Raw genomic sequence first — 24,399 nt, forward strand, 5'->3', positions numbered from 1 at the left:
TGATCCCACAAGCTAGCAATCTGAACCGAGCTATGATGAAAAGGAAGCTTTGCCAAATCCTTACTAGCTTCAGATTGATGCTTGGTTGAGTTCAATGCTTATAACTATGTTCTTTTCATCCTTTTCCTGAAAAACTGACATCACTGCATATGGTATTTCTCAGCCCCGAGCCACCCATGATTGGAGCAAGCCTGAGCCATTTGATTATTCGAGAACAAATGTAGTATCAAGGAAGTAGTACGGTGCAGAAAGATAAATCAATTACACTGGATAATCACACTGATAAGAGGTTTGGGGATGTAGACTCAACCAAAAGTTCCACTTTATATTTATAATCTAAAACTTTGGTCAACTTGTATGAACATTTTTACAGAATATATGCTGCACATTGTAAACTGGAAATATAGTGGCATTTTACAGAAAAGAAAAGGGTTTGACGTGCCTGGGGAGCACTACACATGGCTCTGTAGCAGCTAATTCCGCATCTGGTCTGAAACGGGGCTAAGAATATGAAGAGAAATACACTGGAAAGAATGCTATCATCTTGACACCGTTAACCACCTACGCATGGATGGATGACCAAAAACATCGCCTGCGCATGGATGGTTCACAAATAACACTGGTAGAAAGCAGTTCACCCTGTACAGACCACCAGCAGGAACATTAATAGATTCTTGGGCCTCTGGGAGGAAAATGCCCTTACTGAAGTGCAGTATACAGGTACTAAATCTGTGCAAAGAGAAGCTCATTCCACATATCTGGTATACCAGGAAGGCACCAGTGCAAGCAATCATGAATGCCTGTTGGAGCTCTGAAAGTACGATTTGAGATGTGCCCCTCATCTCGTAATTGTGAGATAGCTGTAATATCCAAAAGCTTAACCTGAGTTCCATTTACAGCACACTCTGCAGGCAAGTCACTTGAATGATCCTGCAAGACCTCACTTCCATTAGAAAAGGGAACGCTATTACCACAACTTCCACCAGTGTTCCAATCGCCATTTACAAAATGCCTCGGTGACATTGTCCTCAGAAAAGCTTTCATCTGAGGACGGCTTGCGAGTTCTGAATGCACCCACCTGGCAATGCTATACAGTGTAAGATTCTTTGCACGGTTGAGATCTGCAAGTCTACCTTTCCCTACAGGCTCCCCATTGGCATACAATTCCCAATGATTTCCACTGAATTTCCCTCTGTTCCAGTGATGACCTGTGTTAAGTACTAGAACATCAAAACCATGGAAATACTTCTTCAGGAATGTTACTGGCCGATCAAGATGCAACGCATAGCTAGTCACTGAATTTGTTGTGTTCAAAGGTTCCAATTCAGATAGGCTAGCAGACCAGTAGTAAAGGATAGTGGTGTTAGTCTCTGGAAATCGATAAGCCCACCCATCAGGTCTTAAAGCACCTGGAGCTTTGACAAGGCCATATTTCCAACCAACATCTTCAACATCTGGGCTGTATTTACCACCAGTTGCTATACACATGATGGACTGAAATTGCTGTCTCCCGAGGGAATCACCCACAAAAGCAAGAGTTTTATGCCTCAACCTGTAAGCATTCAAATATGTTAGAAAGAAGTCCAGTATGTAAGGTGACGCACAATTAAAAATAGCACAATACCTGCTCAACAAGTTAGGCCCTGAAAACTCAGGCATCTCACAGCCGTGCGGCTGCCACCGGTAACTCTCATAGAAGAAATCTGTGCGTTGCATCATTCGACAAGCCCACATTTTCGACAGCCATTGCTTGCACTCATTGCCTGAATAGAGTGGCCGTTTCTCATCTGCTACCCACTTTCCCTTTGCATAGTTACAGTCTGCGAAGCAACAACAGCACTCTATTAGGCATAAGAAAGTAATCTTCAGACTTCCAACACATAATGCACATGTTAAAAATCATAACCTTTGTTCTGTTTGTTCCGTCTGGTTATACTCGTGTGAGTGTCGTCGTTATAAGCTGGACCTGCAGGCACAACTAGAGCTGATACATTATCTCCAATATGTTCCAGTTCAGGCTGCTGTAGGAAACCTGATGCGGGAAGGGGGACACAGATAACAATTCAGCCAAAGGAGCATGGAGAGATTCTGAGTCGGCAATCAAAGTAACAGCTAGCACAGTAAAACTATATTTGAGAGGGTGTACCTTGGGAGAGAACTTTCAGCTGTTCTGGAGTTGTGCCCAGCAACAAAATGACAATCGGCACAACGAGGAGAACTAATAAAAGGCCCAAGCATAGCTTGTTGACAAGGAGCCTATGCAGAACACCGCCTTTCATCCTGAGAAGGCAGCATAAGACCTCACCAGGCTGCTCCAAGCAAACTCAGGTCGGTCTCGATCGACCACACCAAAATTATCTCTGCACATGGGAACAGTCGATCGTCAGGCCCGCTACTGAAAACAGTTCATACATGATTGTCGGAAAATATCGAATTCGTGAAACAATCTTCCAGCTGCAACGCGCAAAAGCTGAGGCCGGGTTCCTTCCAGAACGCGTAACAAACACGGGCAGATCTAGATGGTGTGCCGGGTGTACACCGGGCCGGCGCACCCAAAAATTTCTCGCGTGGGTGGGGTTTAGCTAATCATGGATGCGGAATGCTCGTACCTCGGAATCCAATGGCCGAAATTGTGGACGGGGTGCAGACGGCGGGGACGCGGTGAGGTTGAACTGGGACGGCGATGGGGGCCGACGCGCGTGGAAAGGGGATGGGTCTGTGGGTAGGGTGGGTAGTGGGAGTCGCCGTCGGGGGTGGCTAGGGGGGGCTACTGGGAGCCGCTGTCGTGCGCGGGCGGGGAGGTAATTAGGACTGGGAGCCGCCGAGGAGAAGTACGGCACGGCGGCAGGGTGGGCGAGGGGGGCCGGGAGAGCGAGGGGAAGGGGAAAGGTGGCACTCCAGCGGTCCAGCCGCACGGGAGATGGGACGGTCCCGATGCTGAAGACGGAACCGTCAAATATGAATTTTGACTCCGAGGGCATAATACAAGACTTTTTCTTTGAAGGTGATAATATAAGACGTTTTATATAGCTTGCAAAAATGTGTTATCAAATTATGAAACGGTGGGACTATAACAGGGATTTTTAGGCTAATTATATATACCTTTTTTTATTTAGTGTGTACTACATTTTTCTTTCGGAAATGCTTGGCTTCGTTCGATTGATAACTGGGCGCGTGTCAACCGCCTCCATGGCGGTATGATCAGATTTTGATCGTGAGACGTGTAGCAATCCTACCCATACACTCGTTTGCAACACCGCCTTTGTCACAAGATGCACAAGCGCAACAGGGGTCTATTGTAGACCGGGAAATCGATCAGGTCTTTGTTCTCCCGTCTCCTCTCGATCGCATCCCACCTCCACGCTTGATAAGCTGCCGCCAGCCCTCGCATATGTTGTGGAACGTAGTATTTCAAAAAAATTACCTACGCACACGCAAGATCCATCTAAGTGATGCATAGCAACGAGCTGGGAGAGTGTGTCCACGTACTTTCGTAGACCGAAAGCGAAAGCGTTTAGTAATGCAGTTGATGTAGTCGAACGTCTTCGCGATCCAACCGATCCAAGTACCGAACGCACGGCACCTCCGCGATCTGCACACGTTCAGCTCGGTGACGTCCCTCGTACTCTTGATCCAGCTGAGGCCGAGGGAGAGTTCCGCCAGCACGACGGCGTGGTGACGGTGTTGATGAAGTTACCGACGCAGGGCTTCGCCTAAGCACTACAACGATATGACCGAGGTGGAAATCTGTGGAGGGGGGCACCGCACACGGCTAAGACAACTGTCAACTTGTGTGTTTTAGGGTGCCCCCTGCCCCCGTATATAAAGAGCAAGGGAGAGGCCAGCCGGCCCTCATGGGGCGCGCCCCAAGTAGGATTCCTACTAGGAATCCTATTCCTATAGGTCTCCAACAAGGAAAGAGAGAGGGGGAAGGAAGGAGAGGGAGAGAGGGAGGGAAAGAGGGGGCGCCGCCCCCCTCCTTGTCCAATTCGGACTCCTCAAGGGAGGGGCGGCCAGCCCTAAGGCCCCCTCCTCTCTCTCACAAGGCCCATGTTGGCCCATTAGTTTCCCCCGGGGGTTCCGATAACCCCCCGGTACTCCGATATTTATCCGATGACCCCTGAAACTCATCCAGTATCCGAATAACATAGTGATGTGCATTACCGAGAGGGCCCAGAGATACCTCTCCGATACACGGAGTGACAAATCCTAATCTCGATCTATGCCAACCCAACAAACACCTCCGGAGACACCTGTAGAGCATATTTATAATCACCCAGTTACGTTATGACGTTTGATAGCACACTAAGTGTTCCTCGGTATTGCGGAGTTGCATAATCTCATAGTCATAGGAACATGTATAAGTTATGAAGAAAGCAATAGCAATAAACTAAACGATCATAATGTTAAGCTAACGGATGGGTCAAGTCAACCACATCATTTTCTAATGATGTGATCCCGTTCATCAAATAACAACTCTTGTCCATGGCTAGGAAACTTAATCATCTTTGATTAACGAGCTAGTCAAGTAGAGGCATACTAGTGACACTCTGTTTGTCTATGTATTCACACATGTACTAAGTTTCCGGTTAATACAATTCTAGCATGAATAATAAACATTTATCATGATATAAGGAAATATAAATAACAACTTTATTATTGCCTCTATGGCATATTTCCTTCAGTCTCCCACTTGCACTAGAGTCAATAATCTAGATTACATTGTAATAATTCTAACACACATGGAGTCTTGGTGCTGATCATGTTTTGCTCGTGAGAGAGGCTTAGTCAACGGGCCTGCAACATTCAGATCCGTATGTATTTTGCAAATCTCTATGTCTCCCTCCTTGACTTGATCGCGGATGGAATTGAAGCGTCTCTTGATGTGCTTGGTTATCTTGTGAAATCTGGATTCCTTTGCCAAGGCAATTGCACCAGTATTGTCACAAAAGATTTTCATTAGACCCGATGCACTAGGTATGACACCTAAATCGGATATGACTCCTTCATCCAGACCCCTTCATTTGCTGCTTCCGAAACAGCTATGTACTCCGCTTCACACGTAGATCCCGCCATGACGCTCTGCTTGGAACTGCATCAACTGAGAGCTCCACCATTCAATAAAAATACGTATCCGGTTTGTGACTTAGAGTCATTCGGATCAGTGTCAAAGCTTGCGTCGACGTAACCGTTTACGACGAGCTCTTTTTCACCTCCATAAACGAGAAACATATCCTTAGTCCTTTTCAGGTACTTCAGGATGTTCTTGACCGCTGTCCAGTGATCCACTCCTGGATTACTTTGATACCTCCCTGCTAAACTAATAGCAAGGCACACATCAGGTCTGGTACACAGCATTGCATACATGATGAACCTATGGCTGAAGCATAGGGAATGACTTTCATTTTCTCTCTATCTTCTGCAGTGGTCGGGCATTGAGTCTGACTCAACTTCACACCTTGTAACACAGGTAAGAACCTTTTCTTTGCTTGATCCATTTTGAACTTCTTCAAAACTTTATCAAGGTATGTGCTCTGTGAAAGTCCAATTAAGCGTCTTGATCTATCTCTATAGATCTTGATACCTAATATATAAGCAGCTTCACCGAGCTCTTTCATTGAAAAGATCTTATTCAAGTATCCTTTTATGCTATTCAGAAATTCAGTATCATTTCCGATCAACAATATGCCATCCACATATAATATCAGAAATGCTACAGAGCTCCCACTCACTTTCTTGTAAATACAGGCTTTTCCAAAAGTCTGTATAAAACCATATGCTTTGATCACACTATCAAAGCGTATATTCCAACTCCAAAAGGCTTGCACCAGTCCATAAATGGATCGCTGGAGCTTGCACACTTTGTTAGCACCTTTTGGATCGACAAAACCTTCTAGTTGCATCATATACAACTCTTCTTTAAGATATCCATTAAGGAATGCAGTTTTGACTTCCATTTTCCAAATTTCATAATCATAAAATGCGGCAATTGCTAACATGATTCGGACGGACTTAAGCATCGCTACGGGTGAGGAGGTCTCATTGTAGTTAACTCCTTGAACTTGTCGAAAACCTTTCGCAACAAGTCGAGCTTTGTAGACAGTAATATTACCGTCAGCGTTAGTCTTCTTCTTGAAGATCCATTTATTCTCTATGGCTTGCCGATCATCGGGCAAGTCAACCAAAGTCCACACTTTGTTCTCATACATGGATCCCATCTCAGATTTCATGGCCTCAAGCCATTTCGCGGAATCTGGGCTCATCATCGCTTCCTCATAGTTCGTATGTTCGTCATGGTCAAGTAACATGACCTCCAGAACAGGATTACCGTACCACTCTGGTGCGGATCTTACTCTGGTTGACCTACGAGGTTTGGTAGTAACTTGATCAGAAGTTTCATGATCATCATCATTAACATCCTCACTTACTGGTGTAGGAATCACAAGAACTGATTTCTGTGATGAACTACTTTCCAATAAGGGAGCAGGTGCAATTACCTCATCAAATTCTACTTTCCTCCCACTCACTTCTTTCGAGAGAAACACCTTCCCTAGAAAGGATCCAAACTTTAAGAAAGGACAACTTGGGTTTCTTGTCAAACCACAGTTCATATGGTGTCGTCTCAACGGATTTAGATGGTGCCCTATTTAACGTGAATGCAACCGTCTCTAAAGCATAACCCCTAAACGATAGCGGTAAATCAGTAAGAGACATCATAGATCGCACCATATCTAATAAAGTACGATTACGTCGTTCGGACACACCATTACGCTGTGGTGTTCCGGGTGGCGTGAGTTGCGAAACTATTCCGCATTGTTTCAAATGAAGACCAAACTCGTAACTCAAATATTCTCCTCCACGATCAGATCGTAGAAACTTTATTTTCTTGTTACGATGATTTTCCACTTCACTCTGAAATTCTTTGAACTTTTCAAATGTTTCAGACTTATGTTTCATCAAGTAGATATACCCATATCTGCTCAAATCATCGGTGAAGGTCAGAAAATAACGATACCCGCCGCGAGCATCAACACTCATCGGACCGCATACATCAGTATGTATTATTTCCAACAAGTCTGTTGCTCGCTCCATTGTTCCAGAGAACGGAGTTTTAGTCATCTTGCCCATGAGGCATGGTTCGCAAGCATCAAGTGATTCATAATCAAGTGATTCCAAAAGCCCATCGGAATGGAGTTTCTTCGTGCGCTTTACACCAATATGACCCAAATGGCAGTGCCACAAATAAGTTGCACTATCATTATTAAACTTATATCTTTTGGCTTCAATACTATGAATATGTGTATCACTACTATCGAGATTTAGTAAAAATAGACCACTCATCAAGGGTGCATGACCATAAAAGATATTATTCATATAAATAGCACAACCATTATTCTCTGATTTAAATGAATAACCGTCTCGCATCAAACAAGATCCAGATATAATGTTCATGCTTAACGCTGGCACCAAATAACAATTATTCAGGTCTAAAACTAATCCTGAAGGTAGATGTAGAGGTAGCGTGCCGACGGCGATCACATCGACTTTGGAACCATTTCCCACGCGCATCATCACCACGTCCTTAGTCAATCTTTGCTTAATCCATAGCCCGTGTTTCGAGTTGCAAATATTAGCAACAGAACCAGTATCAAATACCCAGGCGCTACTGCGAGCATTAGTAAGGTACACATCAATAACATGTATATCAAATATACCTTTCACTTTGCCATCCTTCTTCTCCGCCAAATACTTGGGGCAGTTCCGCTTCCAGTGACCAGTCCCTTTGCAGTAGAAGCACTCAGTCTCAGGCTTAGGTACAGACTTGGGCTTCTTCACTTGAGCAGCAACTTGCTTGCCGTTCTTCTTGAAGTTCCCCTTCTTCCCTTTACCTTTTTTCTTGAAACTGGTGGTCTTGTTGACCATCAACACTTGATGCTCCTTCTTAATTTCTACCTCCGCAGCCTTTAGCATCGCGGAGAGCTTGGGAATTGTCTTATCCATCCCTTGCATATTATAGTTCATCACGGAGCTTTTGTAGCTTGGTGGCAGTGATTGAAGAACTCTGTCATGACACTATCAACTGGAAGATTAACTCCCAGCTGAGTCAAGTGATTGTGGTACCCAGACATTCTGAGTATATGCTCACTGACAGGACTATTCTCCTCCATTTTGCAGCTTAGAACTTATTGGAGACTTCATATCTCTCAATCCGGGCATTTGCTTGAATATTAACTTCAACTCCTGGAACATCTCATATGCTCCATGACGTTCAAAAACGTCGTTGAAGTCCTGGTTCTAAGCCGTAAAGCATGGCACGCTGAACTATCGAGTAGTCATCAGCTTTGCTCTGCCAGACGTTCATAACATCTGGCGTTGCTCCTGCAGCGGGTTTGGCACCTAGCGGTGCTTCCAGGACGTAATTCTTCTGTGCAGCAATGAGGATAATCCTCAAGTTACGGATCCAGTCCGTGTAATTGCTACCAACATCTTTCAACTTAGCTTTCTCTAGGAATGCATTAAAATTCAACGGAACAACAGCAGGGGCCATTTATCTACAACAACATAGACATGCAAAATACTATCAAGTACTAAGTTCATGATAAATTAAAGTTCAATTAATCATATTACTTAAGAACTCCCACTTAGATAGACATCCCTCTAATCATCTAAGTGATCACGTGATCCATATCAACTAAACCATGTCCGATCATCACGTGAGATGGAGTAGTTTTCAATGGTGGTGGACATCACTATGTTGATCATATCTACTATATGATTCACGCTCGACCTTTCGGTCTCAGTGTTCCGAGGCCATATCTGCATATGCTAGGCTCGTCAAGTTTAACCCGAGTATTCTGCGTGTGCAAAACTGGCTTGCACCCGTTGTATGTGAACGTAGAGCTTATCACACCCGATCATCACGTGGTGTCTCGGCACGATGAACTGTAGCAACGGTGCATACTCAGGGAGAACACTTATACCTTGAAATTTAGTGAGAGATCATCTTATAATGCTACCGTCGTACTAAGCAAAATAAGATGCATAAAGGATAAACATCACATGCAATCAATATAAGTGATATGATATGGCCATCATCATCTTGTGACTTTGATCTCCATCTGCAAAGCACCGTCATGATCACCATCGTCACCGGCTTGACACACTGATCTCCATCGAAGCATCTTTGTCGTCTCGCCAACTATTGCTTCTACGACTATCGCTACTGCTTAGTGATAAAGTAAAGCAATTACATGGCGATTGCATTTCATACAATAAAGCGACAACCATATGGCTCCTGCCAGTTGCCGACGGCAGTGTTACAAAACATGATCATCTCATACAAAAATTTATATAATCACGTCTTGACCATATCACATCACAACATGCCCTGCAAAAACAATTCAGACGTCCTCTACTTTGTTGTTGCAAGTTTTATGTGGCTGCTACGGGCTTAGCAAGAACCGTTCTTACCTACGCATCAAAACCACAACGATTTTTCATCAAGTTTGCGGTTTAACCTTAAACAAGGACCGGGCGTAGTCACACTCGATTCAACTAAAGTTGGAGAAACAGACACCCACTAGCCACCTGTGTGCGAAGCACGTCGGTAGAACCAGTCTCGCGTAAGCGTACGCGTAATGTCGGTCTGAGCCGCTTCATCCAACAATGCCGCCGAATTAAAGTATGACATGCTGGTAAGCAGTATGACTATTATCGCCCACAACTCTTTGTGTTCTACTCATGTATATAACATCTACGGATAGACCTGGCTCGGATGCCACTGTTGTGGAACGTAGTATTTCAAAAAAAATTACCTACGCACACGCAAGATCCATCTAGGTGATGCATAGCAACCAGCAGGGAGAGTGTGTCCACGTACCCTCGTAGACCGAAAGCGGAAGCGTTTAGTAACGCAGTTGATGTAGTCGAACGTCTTCGCGATCCAACCGATCCAAGTGCCGAACGCACGGCACCTCCGCGATCTGCACACGTTCAGCTCGGTGACGTCCCTCGTACTCTTGATCCAGCTGAGGCCGAGGGAGAGTTTCGTCAGCACGACGGCGTGGTGATGGTGTTGATGAAGTTACCGACGCAGGGCTTTGCCTAAGCACTACAACGATATTACCGAGGTGGAAATATGTGGAGGGGGCACCGCACACGGCTAAGACAATTGTCAACTTGTGTGTTCTAGGGTGCCCCCTGCCCCCGTATATAAAGGAGCAAGGGAGAGGCCGGCCGGCCCTCATGGGGCGCGCCCCAAGTAGGATTCCTACTAGGAATCGTATTCCTAGTAGGTTTCCAACAAGGGAAGAGAGAGGGGGGAGGAAGGAGAGGGGGAGAGGGAGGGAAAGAGGGGGCGCCGCCCCCCTCCTTGTCCAATTCGGACTCCTCAAGGGGGGAGGGCGGCCAGCCCTAAGGCCCCCCTCCTCTCTCTCTCACAAGGCCCATGTTGGCCCATTAGTTTCCCCCGGGGGTTCCGATAACCCCCCTACACTCCGATATTTATCTGGTGACCCCAGAAACTCATCCGGTGTCCGAATAGCATCGTCAATATATCAATCTTTATGTCTCAATCATTTCGAGACTCCTCGTCATGTCTGTGATCACATCCGGGACTCCAAACTACCTTCGGTACATCAAACACATAAACTCATAATACCGATCGTCATCGAACGTTAAGCGTGCGGACCCTATGGGTTCGAGAACTATGTAGACATGACCGAGACACATCTCCGGTCAATAACCAATAGCGGAACCTGCAGGCTCATATTGGCTCCTACATATTCTACGAAGATCTTTATCGGTCAAACCGCATAACAACACACGTTGTTCCCTTTGTCATCAGTATGTTACTTTCCCGAGATTCGATCGTGGGTATCATCATACCTAGTTCAATCTCGTTACCGGCAAGTCTCTTTACTCGTTCCGTAATGCATCATCCCGCAACTAACTCATTATTCACATTGCTTGCAAGGCTTATAGTGATGTGCATTACCGAGAGGGCCCAGAGATACCTCTCCGATACACGGAGTGACAAATCCTAATCTTGATCTATGCCAACCCAACAAACACCTTCGGAGACACCTGTAGAGCATCTTTATAATCACCCAGTTACGTTGTGACGTTTGATAGCACACTAAGTGTTCCTCCGGTATTTGGGAGTTGCATAATCTCATAGTCATAGGAACATGTATAAGTTATGAAGAAAGCAATAGCAATAAACTAAACGATCATAATGCTAGCTAACGGATGGGTCAAGTCAATCACATCATTTTCTAATGATGTGATCCCGTTCATCATTTTCTAATATGTTGCTGTTATGAGAATAATCATGATGCCCTCATGTCCGTATTTTATTTTTATCGACACCTCTACCTCTAAACATGTGGACATATTTATCGTTATCGGCTTCCGCTTGAGGACAAGCGAGGTTTAAGCTTGGGGGAGTTGATACGTCCATTTTGCATCATGCTTTTATATCGATATTTATTGCATTATGGGCTGTTACTACACGTTATGTCACAATACTTATGCCTATTCTCTTATTTTACAAGGTTTACATAAGGAGGGAGAATGCCGGCAACTGGAATTCTGGGCTGGAAAAGGAGCAAATATTAGAGACCTATTCTGCACAACTCCAAAAGTCCTGAAACTCCACGAAAGTTTTTTTGGAAATAATAAAAATATTGAGCCGAAGAAGTACGGCAGAGGGGTACCCACCTGGCCATGAGGGTGGGGGCGCGCCCTACCCCCCAGGGCGCGCCCCCTGCCTCGTGGGCCCCCTGTTGGCTCTCCGGTGACCATCTTCTGCTATATGAAGTCTTTCATCAAGGGAAAAACCATAAGCAACCTTTTGGGACGAGACTCCGCCGCCACGAAGCGGAACCTTGGCGGAACCAATCTAGGGCTCCGGCAGAGCTGTTCTGCCGGGGACACTTCCCTCCGGGAGGGGGAAATCATCGCCATCGTCATCACCAACGCTCCTCTCATTGGGAGAGGGCAATCTCCATCAACATCTTCACCAGCACCATCTCCTCTCAAAACCCTAGTTCATCTCTTGTATCCAATTCTTGTCTCCAAGTCCGGGATTGGTACTAGTAGGTTGCTAGTAGTGTTGATTACTCCTTGTAGTTGATGCTAGTTGGTTTATTTGGTGGAAGATCATATGTTCAGATCTTTTATGCATATTAATACCCCTATGATTATGAACATGAATATGCTTTGTGAGTAGTTACGTTTGTTCCTGAGGACATGGGAGAAGTCTTGCTATTAGTAGTCATGTGAATTTGGTATTCGTTCGATATTTTGATGAGATGTATGTTGTCTAGCCTCTAGTGGTGTTATGTGAACGTCGACTACATAACACTTCACCATTATTTGGGCCTAGAGGAAGGAATTGGGAAGTAATAAGTAGATGATGGGTTGCTAGAGTGACAGAAGCTGAAACCCTAGTTTATGCGTTGCTTCGTAAGGGGCTGATTTGGATCCATATGTTTCATGCTATGGTTAGGTTTACCTTAATACTTTTGTTGTAGTTGCGGATGCTTGCAATAGAGGTTAATCATAAGTGGGATGCTTGTTCAAGTAAGAACAACACCCAAGCACCGGTCCACCCACATATCAAATTATCAAAGTACCGAACGCGAATCGTATGAACGTGATGAAAACGAGCTTGACGATAATTCCCATGTGTCCTCGGGAGCGCTTTTCTCCATATAAGAGTTTGTCCAGGCTTGTCCTTTGCTATAAAAAGGATTGGGCCACCTTGCTGCACTTTATTTACTTTTGTTACTTGTTGCTCGTTACAAATTATCCTATCACAAAACTATATGTCACCACTTATTTCAGTACTTGCACAGAATACCTTGCTGAAAACCGCTTATCATTTCCTTCTGCTCCTCGTTGGGTTCGACACTCTTACTTATCGAAAGGAATACGATAGATCCCATATACTTGTGGGTCATCAAGACTCTTTTCTGGCGCCGTTGCCGGGGAGTGAAGCGCCTTTGGTAGGTGGAATTTGGTAAGGCAAAATTTATATGGTGTGCTGAAATTTACTGTCACTTGTTACTATGGAAAGTAATCCTCTGAGGGGCTTGTTTGGGGTATCTTCACCCCGACCAGTAGAGCAAAGAGTTGCTCCTCAACCTACTGAACCTACTGAAAATGAAAATTTTCACTTTGAAGTTCCTTCGGGTATGTTAGAAAAACTGCTAGCTAATCCTTTTGCAGGAGATGGAACAAAGCATCCTGATGAGCACCTAATCTATGTGGAAAAAGTTTGTGGATTATTTAAGCTTGCAGGTATACCCGATGATGTTGTTAAGAAGAAGGTCTTCCCTTTATCTTTGGAGGGAGAGGCATCGACATGGTATAGGCTATGTGATGATACGGGGTCATGGAACTACAAACGATTGAAATTGGAATTTCATCAGAAGTTTTATCCTATGCATCTTGTTCATCGTGATCGCAATTATATATATAATTTTTGGCCTCGCGAAGGAGAAAGCGTCGCTCAAGCTTGGGGGAGGCTTAAATCAATGTTATATTCATGCCCCAATCATGAGCTCCCAAGAGAAATAATTATTCAAAGTTTTTATGCTCGGTTTTCTGATAACAATTGCACCATGCTCGATACTTCTTGCGCTGGCTCTTTTATGATGAAGACTATTGAATTCAAATGGAATTTATTGGATAGAATTAAACGCAACTCTGAAGATTGGGATCTCGACGAAGGTAAGGAGTCAGGTATGACACCTAAGTTTTATTGTGTTAAATCTTTTATGGATACCGATGTTTTCCGTAAATTTAGCACTAAATATGGACTTGACTCTAAGATAGTAGCTTCTTTCTGTGAATCTTTTGCTACTTATGTTGATCTCCCCAAGGAGAAGTGGTTTAAATATCATCCTCCCATAGAAGTAAAAGTAGCTGCACCTACTAAAGTTGAAGAAAAGACTGTCACTTATAATGATCCTGTTGTTCCTACTTCTTATGTTGAGAAACCGCCTTTCCCTGTTAGGATAAAGGATCATGCTAAAGCTTCAACTGTGGTTCGTAAAAGCAATATTAGAACTTATACACCTCCTGAGCAGATTAAAGTTGAACCTAATATTGCTATTGTTAAAGATCTCTTGGCTGATAATATTGATGGGCATGTTATTTATTTCTGTGGTGAAACTGCTGGAATTGCCAAACCTTGTGCTAAAGATAAACATAGACCTGTGGTAGGCATGCCTGTTATTTTCTGTTAAAATAGGAGATCATTGTTATCATGGCTTATGTGATATGGGTGCTAGTGCTACTGCTATACCTCATGACCTATACAAAGAAATTATGCATGAAATTGCACCTGCTGAGATAGAAGGTATTGATGTTACCATCAAACTTGCTAATAGAGATACAATATCACCCATTGGAATTGTTAGAGATGTTGAAGTCTTGTGTGGGGAAACTAAATATCCTGCTGATTTTCTTGTTCTTGGTTCCCCACAAGATAGCTTTTGTCCCATTATTTTTGGTAGACCCTTCTTGAACACTGTCAATGCTAGAATAGACTGCGAAAAGAGTGTTGTTACTATTGGCTTGGGTGATATGTCCCATGAGTTTAATTTCTCTAAATTTAGTAGACAACACCGTGAAGAAGAATTGCCTAGTAAGGATGAAATTATTGGTCTTGCTTCTATTGCCGTACCTCCTAGTGATCCTTTAGAACAATATTTGCTAGACCATGAAAATGATATGTTTATGAATGAAAGAAGGGAAATAGATGAAGTATTCTTTAAACAGGAACCTATTCTGAAACACATTTTGCCTGTTGAAATCCTAGGGGATCCTCCTCCACCCAAGGGTGATCCCGTGTTTGAGCTTAAACCGTTGCCTGATACTGTTAAATATGCTTATCTTGATGAAAAGAAGATATATCCTGTTATTATTAGTGCTAACCTTTCAGAGCATGAAGAAGAGAGATTATTGAAAACTCTGAAGAAGCACCGTGCTGCTATTGGATATACTCTTGATGATCTTAAGGGCATTAGTCCCACTCTATGTCAACATAAAATAAATTTGGAAGAAGATGCTAAACCAGTTAGTGATCATCAATGACGGCTGAATCCTAAGATGAAAGAAGTGGTAAGAAATGAAATACTAAAGCTCCTTGAGGCAGGTATAATTTATCCCGTTGCTGATAGTCAGTGGGTAAGTCCTGTCCATTGTGTCCCTAAGAAGGGAGGTATTACCGTCATTCCTAATGATAAAGATGAATTGATTCCGCAAAGAATTATTGCAGGTTATAGGATGGTAATTGATTTCCGCAAATTAAATAAGGCTACTAAGAAAGATCATTACCCCTTACCTTTTATCGATCAAATGCTAGAAAGATTATGCAAACATACACATTTCTGCTTTCTAGATGGTTATTCTGGTTTCTCTCAAATACCTGTGTTAGCCAATGATCAATCAAAGACTACTTTTACTTGCCCTTTTGGCACTTTTGCTTATAGACGTATGCCTTTTGGTTTATGTAATGCACCTGCTACCTTTCAAAGATGCATGATGGCTATATTCTCTGACTTTCGTGAAAAGATTTGTGAGGTTTTCATGGACGATTTCTCCGTTTATGGATCCTCTTTTGATGATTGCTTGAGCAACCTTGATCGAGTTTTGCAGAGATGTGAAGAAACTAATCTTGTATTGAATTGGGAAAAGTGCCACTTTATGGTTAATGAAGGCATTGTCTTGGGGCATAAAGTTTCTGAAAGAGGTATTGAAGTTGATAAAGCCAAGGTTGATGCTATTGAAAAGATGCCATGTCCCAAGGACATCAAAGGTATAAGAAGTTTCCTTGGTCATGCCGGTTTTTATAGGAGGTTCATTAAGGACTTCTCAAAAATTTCTCGGCCTGTGACTAATTTATTACAAAAAGATATACCATTTGTCTTTGATGATGATTGTGTAGAAGCATTTGAAATACTTAAGAAAGCATTGATCTCTGCACCTATTGTTCAGCCACCTGATTGGAATTTACCTTTTGAAATTATGTGTGATGCTAGTGATTATGCTGTAGGTGCTGTTCTAGGGCAAAGAGTTGATAAGAAATTAAATGTTATTCAATATGCTAGTAAAACTCTAGACAATGCTCAGAGAAATTATGCTACTACTGAAAAAGAATTCTTAGCAGTTGTGTTTGCTTGTGATAAGTTCAGACCTTATATTGTTGATTCTAAAGTAACTATTCACACGGATCATGCTGCTATTAAATATCTTATGGAAAAGAAAGATGCTAAACCTAGACTCATTAGATGGGTTCTCTTGCTACAAGAATTTGATTTGCATATTGTTGATAGAAAGGGAGCTGAGAACCCCGTTGCAGACAACTTGTCTAGGTTAGAAAATGTTCTTGATGACCCACTACCTATTGATGATAGCTTTCCTGATGAGCAATTAAATGTCATAAATGCTTCTCGTAGTACTCCGTGGTATGCTGATTATGCTAATTACATCGTTGCTAAATTTATACCACCTAGTTTTACATACCAGCAAAAGAAAAAGTTTTTCTATGATTTGAGACATTACTTTTGGGATGACCCACATCTTTATAAATAAGGAGTAGATGGTGTTATTAGACGTTGTGTACCTGAGCATGAATAGGAACAGATTCTACGCAAGTGTCACTCCGAAGCTTATGGAGGACACCACGCTGGAGATAGAACTGCACATAAGGTATTGCAATCCGGTTTTTATTGGCCTACTCTCTTCAAGGATGCCCGTAAGTTTGTCTTGTCTTGCGATGAATGTCAAAGAATTGGTAATATTAGTAGATGTCAAGAAATGCCTATGAACTATTCACTTGTTATTGAACCATTTGATGTTTGGGGCTTTGATTATATGGGACCCTTTCCTGCCTCTAATGGATATACACATATTTTAGTTGCTGTTGATTACGTTACTAAGTGGGTAGAAGCTATTCCAACTAGTAGTGCTGATCATAACACTTCTATTAAGATGCTTAAAGAAGTTATTTTTCCGAGGTTTGGAGTCCCTAGATATTTAATGACTGATGGTGGTTCACATTTTATTCATGGTGCTTTCCATAAAATGCTTGCTAAGTATGATGTTAATCATAGAATTGCATCTCCTTATCACCCACAGTCTAGTGGTCAAGTAGAATTGAGTAATAGGGAGCTCAGATTAATTTTGCAAAAGACTGTCAATAGGTCTAGAAAGAATTGGTCCAAGAAACTTGATGATGCATTATGGGCCTATAGAACTGCATATAAAAGTCCTATGGGTATGTCTCCGTATAAAATGGTTTATGGAAAAGCATGTCACTTACCTCTCGAACTAGAACATAAGGCATATTGGGCTATTAAAGAGCTCAACTATGATTTCAAACTTGCCGGTGAGAAGAGGTTATTTGATATTAGCTCACTTGATGAATGGAGAACCCAAGCTTATGAAAATGCCAAGTTGTTTAAAGAAAAGTTAAAAGATGGCATGCCAAAAGGATACAAAAGCGTGAGTTTAATGTAGGTGATTATGTATTGCTATACAACTCTCGTTTAAGATTTTTTGCAGGAAAACTTCTCTCTAAATGGGAAGGCCCCTACGTTATCGAGGAGGTCTATCGTTCCGGTGCCATAAAAATCAACAACTTCGAAGGCACAAATCCGAAGGTGGTGAACGGTCAAAGAATTAAACATTATATCTCAGGTAATCCCATAAATGTTGAAACCAATGTTATTGTAACCATAACCCCGAAGGAATACATAAGGGACACTTTCCGGAACGTTTTAGACTCCGAAAAGGAATAGGTATGTGGTACGGTAAGTAAACCGACTCCAAAACAGTTTTTAAGGCAATATTTCTCCGTTTTGGGATATTTAGAAAAATAGAAAAATAAGAAGCAGTCCGGGAAGGACACGAGGGTGGAGGGCGCGCCCTACCCTACTAGGCGCACCCCCCTACCTCGTGTGCTCTCCGGACTCCGTTTTCTTGCACAATACGTATTTTGGTCGGTAAAAATTCATTATATATTCTCCCGAAGGTTTTTACTCCCGTATCACGCAATTATCCTCTGTTCTTGTTTCAAGCTGTTGCTGCTGCAGATTAGAGCAAGATGTCTTCTCAAGAGTCAGTTGGGGAGAGCCGGGTGTCTCATCCGGCATCGAGGCCAAGAACACACAGCGATGCTGACCACTTTGGGCCAGCAACAGAGGAAGAGATGGAGGCTGAATTGATGAGGATAGATGCTATTGAGGATCAAGAAGTCACTTCTCGCTTCTGCGCTGGGTTCACGATGGGGGAACTACAGAGCTCAGCTATTCCAAACTCGGTTATCCCTTCCAATGTTAAATTTCTTTCTTATGAAAATATGAAGAAGAGTGTCACTTGTTCTCCCGCAGCTATGCAACACCCTTGGGTGAAAGGGGCTTTAGCCGTTACAGAGAAGCTTTGTAAGGAGATAACGGATCTCAAGCAGCAACTCAATAAGCTCGAGGAAGAGAATCGTATCCTGAGGGGCATTATCGCCAAGAATATCGCACCATCACCTCCGAAGAAGGAGATATAATCACATGGGTATGGGCACTCCCCTTGGCAACTGCCAAGCTTGGGGGAGGTGCCCCGGTATCGTATCACCATCACACTCCTATCTTTACCGTTTTCCTTAGTTCGATCCTATTAGTAGTATCTTGATCTAGTAGAATGAAGTTTATGGTATGATCTAGTTTTGAGTTTTTGCTTTATGATCCCTCTATGTAATCGAGTCCGTGAGCTATATAATAAAGATTAGTGTTGAGTCAACGGCTTGATTATTTTGCCATGATCTTGAGTGAATGAAAGAAAAGAGAAAAAGAATAAAAAGAAACAAAGAGATCATATTGATCTTATTGAGAGTAATGACTTCACATAGAAAGAGTATGATGATTAAAAGTTGTTGGGAGTTGGCAAACATAGCTTTGGTCATCGTTGCAATTAATAGGAAGTAATAAGGAAATAGAGGTTTCACATATAAATATACTATCGTAGACATCTTTTATTATTGGGAGCACTCATTAAAATATGACATGCTAAAGAGTTGATGTTGGACAAGGAAGACAACGTAATGGGTTATGTTTTCTTATATCTTAGATAAAGTATATTGTCATGGATCACCCAACATGTTGAGCTTGCCTTTCCCCCTCATGCTAGCCAAATTCTTTGCACCAAGTAGAGATACTACTTATGCTTCCAAAAACCCTTAAACCAGTTTTGCCATGAGAGTCCACCATATCTACCTATGGATTGAGTAAGATCCTTCAAGTAAGTTGTCATCAGTGCAAGCAATAAAAATTGCTCTCTAAATATGTATGATTGATTGGTGTGGAGGAAATAAGCTTTATACGATCTTGTGATGTGGAAGAAATAAAAGCGACGGGCTGCATAATAAAGGTTCATATCACAAGTGGCAATATAAAGTGACGTTCTTTCGCATTAAGATTTTGTGCATCCAACCATAAAAGCGCATGGCAACCTCTACTTCCCTCTGCGAAGGGCCTATCTTTTATTATTATCTTCTATCTTATGTAAGAGTCATGGTGATCTTCACCTTTCCTTTTTATATTTTATCCTTTGGCAAGCACAGGGTGTTGGAAAGATCCTGATAGATATATCTAATTGGATGTAAGTCAGCATGAGTTATTATTGTTGACATTACCCTTGAGGTAAAAGGTTGGGAGGCAAAACTATAAGCCCCTATCTTTCTCTCTGTCCGATTAAAACTCCATAACCACAAGTATTGCGTGAGTGTTAGCAATTATAAAAGACTAAATGATAGTTGAGTATGTGGACTTGCTAGAAAGCTCTGACATAGACTCTTTCTGATGTTATGATAAATTGCAATTGTTTCAATGACTGAGATTATAGTTTGTTAGTTCTCAATAAAGTTTCTGATTCATACTTTGCATTGTGAATATATTATTACTTGAGCATAAGAAATCATATGACAATATTCATATATGGTGCTGTTATGAGAATAATCATGATGCCCTCATGTCCGTATTTTTTTTATCGACACCTCTACCTAAACATGTGGACATATTTATCGTTATCGGCTTCCGCTTGAGGACAAGCGAGGTCTAAGCTTGGGGGAGTTGATACGTCCATTTCGCATCATGCTTTTATATCGATATTTATTGCATTATGGGCTGTTACTACACGTTATGTCACAATACTTATGCCTATTCTCTCTTATTTTACAAGGTTTACATAAGGAGGGAGAATGCCGACAGCTGGAATTCTGGGATGGAAAAGGAGCAAATATTAGAGACCTATTCTGCACAACTCCAAAAGTCCTGAAACTCCACGAAAGTTATTTTTGGAAATAATAAAAAATATTGAGCGGAAGAAGTACACCATCTCCTCTCAAAACCCTAATCCATATCTTGTATCCAATTCTTGTCTCCAAGTCCGGGATTGGTACTAGTAGGTTGCTAGTAGTGTTGATTACTCCTTGTAGTTGATGCTAGTTGGTTTATTTGGTGGAAGATCATATGTTCAGATCCTTTATGCATATTAATACCCCTCTGATTATGAACATGAATATGCTTTGTGAGTAGTTACGTTTGTTCCTGAGGACATGGGAGAAGTCTTGTTATTAGTAGTCATGTGAATTTGGTATTCGTTCGATATTTTGATGAGATGTATGTTGTCTAGCCTCTAGTGGTGTTATGTGAACGTCGACTACATAACACTTCACCATTATTTAGGCCTAGAGGAAGGCATTGGGAAGTAATAAGTAGATGATGGGTTGCTAGAGTGACAGAAGCTTAAACCCTAGTTTATGCGTTGCTTCGTAAGGGGCTGATTTGGATCCATATGTTTCATGCTATGGTTAGGTTTACCTTAATACTTTTGTTGTAGTTGCGGATGCTTGCAATAGAGGTTAATCATAAGTGGGATGCTTGTTCAAGTAAGGACAGCACCCAAGCACCGGTCCACCCACATATCAAATTATCAAAGTACCGAACGCGAATCATATGAACGTGATGAAAACGAGCTTGACGATAATTCCCATGTGTCCTCGGGAGCGCTTTTCTCCATATAAGAGTTTGTCCAGGCTTGTCCTTTGCTATAAAAAGGATTGGGCCACCTTGCTGCACTTTATTTACTTTTGTTACTTGTTGCTCGTTACAAATTATCCTATCACAAAACTATCTGTCACCACTTATTTCAGTACTTGCACAGAATACCTTGCTGAAAACCGCTTATCATTTCCTTCTGCTCCTCGTTGGGTTCGACACTCTTACTTATCGAAAGGACTACGATAGATCCCCTATACTTGTGGGTCATCAACCACCCACGCCGACGAGCACCTCGAGGTCCTTTCCTCGGGGCAACGACCGTTGTTGCCTGTTGGTGTCCTGGACCAGAGGGTATCTACCATGCCGGCTCCCAGCCAGGTGGGCTGGGCAAAGGACCCCTTTTTGGTTTCGTCCTGGGCTACTTCGGGCAACCCATGACGCAAGGGATATTCCACAAAACTTGGCATATAAGACAAAGATTCTTCTCTACCAACATAGCCGACTAGAACTCCTATTATCCAAGGCTCCGGTACATTATATAAACCGAGGCTAGGCTAGTCGACAGATCATTAGAATCTTACACAACAATCTCGTGGTAGGCACCTATACTCTGTACTATACCCCAATACAATAAATACAAGCAGGACGTTAGGATATTATCTCTTGGAGAGAGCTTGGACCTGGGTAAAATCTTGTGTCCTTATTACCATATTTACAAGACGCCTAACATAGAATCCCTACCTTAAGATCTATCCGATTTGGCTCTGTTAGCCGCCGGTACCACCATGGCGCTGTCACGGATAGCCCGAGCTTGGCACGACTGCCTCTAACCTCCTCCACATCGTCCTCGACCATCACTAGTCGCGTCCGCCGCTGCGGCCCCTCCTGTCCCCGACCTCACCTCCAGCTCCGGCGTTGTCCATGCAGCAAAGGGGATGAGGGTCCTATTGCTTTTTGCAACAAGAATCATGTTGCAGTTGCAATGACGGTAAATGACTACGGTGAACGACGGCAGTGCTGCTACAACACGCATCAACAATGGCGGGGGTGTTTCTGCAATATCATCTCCATTGCAAAAAGAAAAAGAAAAATTTGCAACACCACCTATGTTGCAAAGGTGAAGACAAAAGCAAAATTTTCTTCAGCATCACCTATATTGCAATGGTTTATTCTGCAACACCACCTATGTTGACGCTAGGCCGACCGATGATGCCAGATCTAACGACTCGCTGCCCGCTGATATTTATAAAACTATCAGTCACTGAACGGATAGCGCTCGCCCTTTTTGTTTTCTTTCATGAGCTTGTTTTATAAGGTCTACATACCATCTTCAACGCAAAACACTAAGAAAGATGTTTAAAAAAATAAAATGAAATATATGACCAACCCAAATAAGATACTTTCTCCTTTCATATTAATTGACGCTGAAACGGATGGGTCTAGCATTCAAATACGTCGATACATCTGTTTGAACGTCAACTATTATGGGACGGAGGGAGTACTTTTTTTCAACACAGTACAAACGCAGACGCTCATAAATACGGTTCAATTCCTAATGACCCGAGTTCAATTCCTAGAATTGACAGGTAATGCACAGGGGTTTTCCCTCATTTATTGAGGATCAAGTTTGGTGTGTGGTCAAACCACTCATCAAAAAATATCTTGATACTCATTAAAAAAACCGAGGATCATGTTTATCTTGGTACTCATACTAAAAATGGCCGTATGCATCCCTAGTTGGTGCAGAGGCCGGAGAAGTGAAATTCTCACCCAATTTTTAAGAATTTTTGGAATCCCCTATCTATCTGACCGCTCGCGTCGCTCACGGGAGGGAGGGGGGCTTAGGCGGAAACCCAAGCCGCCGCCGCCGCCCCCGTCCTCTCCATCTGCTCCCCCGCCGCCGCCGGAGCACGCCAGCAGGCAAAGCCTGGTTGGCCGACGGCGGTGGCTGGGATGTCTTCTCGCGCTGAGATCCCTCGCGCGGGGAGCGCTCCAGCCGGCCCCGGACGAAGCGTCTAGGCGGCGGAGCTTGGGAGCCGGGGCGGCGGCCCCGGGTGCTGGTGGTGGTACTGCCGAGGTGGCCATGTGGGCGGCGCTGGGGCAGACCTGCGGCGGCGGCAAGGTCCTTCGATGGCGGATGGTGGCGACGGGGCATATCGATCCCCTAGCTTGCTGCGCACGCCCCTGGCCTCCTCCCTAAGACGACGTCGTGGTCTGCGGAGACTGGTGTCGGATGGAGTTGCGGACTGGCAGTGGCCATGGTGGCGGCGATCTGTTTCCCCATGAGCTGCACCCGACGTCTTCCAAGATCCAACCTAACTGCGGCCAGTCGCAAATATGCCTCATGCATGGCGGCCCTCGTCTCTGGTAGCGCCCACCTCCCTCGATCTGTGGTAGTGGCTCCAGCGTGGCGGTCGTTGAGGCAACGGTGGTCTTGGCATTGCTCCGGCCACGCAGTCTCTGGATTGTTGGGGCTGCGATGATGTGCTGGATGGATGAGGTGATTTAGATCCGATTGGCTGGATGATGGCGTATGTAGATTGTTCTGCAGCGACTTCAAACGGATCCACGATATCATCAAAAGGACTTCGGGAGGTTTTATCTCCTGATCCGGTGGATGACTTCAGCGGTGGGTTACAAATTATAGACAATGGCTTGACGCAGAGGGTTGTTTGTGGAGTAGCGGCGATCCAATTGTAGCTGCTTGGATAGCGGAAAAGCGGTGGAGACAACACATGTGAGATTTGGATGGTGGTGCTATGTGCACCCGGTCTCGAGCTCTGGGCGAAAGCCTACGACAGACCCGAGTGATTATTCCTGGCAATGGCGATGTTTTTTTACGTCGTTACCTTGTTGGAGGCATTGCTCGGATATGTTCGGACTGATTCTTCAAAGTGAAAACTTTGATACTGACCTTTGTGATTGGATACGGTGACGGCGTCGCTTGAGTGTTGCTTCCTTCCTGAAGGCGTTGTTGTTGAAGATCCTTGTCATCCATGTGGTGTCAATGGTTGGTGCGGATATGGTCTTAGTTGTAGTTTGTCGATCGTTTATCTGGTCGCTTTGGGGCAGCTTTTGGTCTTATGACTTCGCTAGTTTCCGGTGTGTTTCTGTGTGTGTGTTGGGTTGGCTGTGTGCATCTTAGTTATGCAGAGGCCGGGTGTGTGTTCAGTGTGATGTATCATCTTGATGCTTCATTTGAGCCAATAAAATCCATCCTTTGTCGGAAAAATACATACGTACATACACTCACCTCTATAAATGCACGCACGCACACACACACACTTCCAAAAGACTAAGCCGACACATCATTTTTAGATTGACAAAGTCGCATAGA

At 43.4% G+C, this 24,399-nt stretch overlaps 1 protein-coding gene across 2 annotated transcripts; it reads right to left on the reverse strand.

Moving 5' to 3' along the window:
• Positions 1–300: 300 nt before the first annotated feature.
• LOC109778566 (protein trichome birefringence-like 14) lies at positions 301–2,954 on the reverse strand. Of its 2 annotated transcripts, none has more exons than XM_020337133.4 (5): positions 2,610–2,954; positions 2,147–2,360; positions 1,907–1,966; positions 1,625–1,820; positions 301–1,552 (listed from the first exon to the last, which is right to left on the reverse strand). In XM_020337133.4, exons 2-5 carry the CDS (start codon positions 2,277–2,279, stop codon positions 724–726), a joined length of 1,218 nt encoding a protein of 405 aa, XP_020192722.1. In that variant the 5' UTR covers positions 2,280–2,360; positions 2,610–2,954; the 3' UTR covers positions 301–723. The 2 variants fall into 2 exon arrangements, with proteins under 2 accessions (XP_020192722.1, XP_020192720.1); XM_020337131.4 differs by having other exon boundaries at positions 1,907–2,032.
• Positions 2,955–24,399: the final 21,445 nt, after the last annotated feature.

This window comes from Aegilops tauschii, chromosome 5, assembly GCF_002575655.3.
Source record: "Aegilops tauschii subsp. strangulata cultivar AL8/78 chromosome 5, Aet v6.0, whole genome shotgun sequence".
NCBI lineage: Eukaryota > Viridiplantae > Streptophyta > Magnoliopsida > Poales > Poaceae > Aegilops > Aegilops tauschii.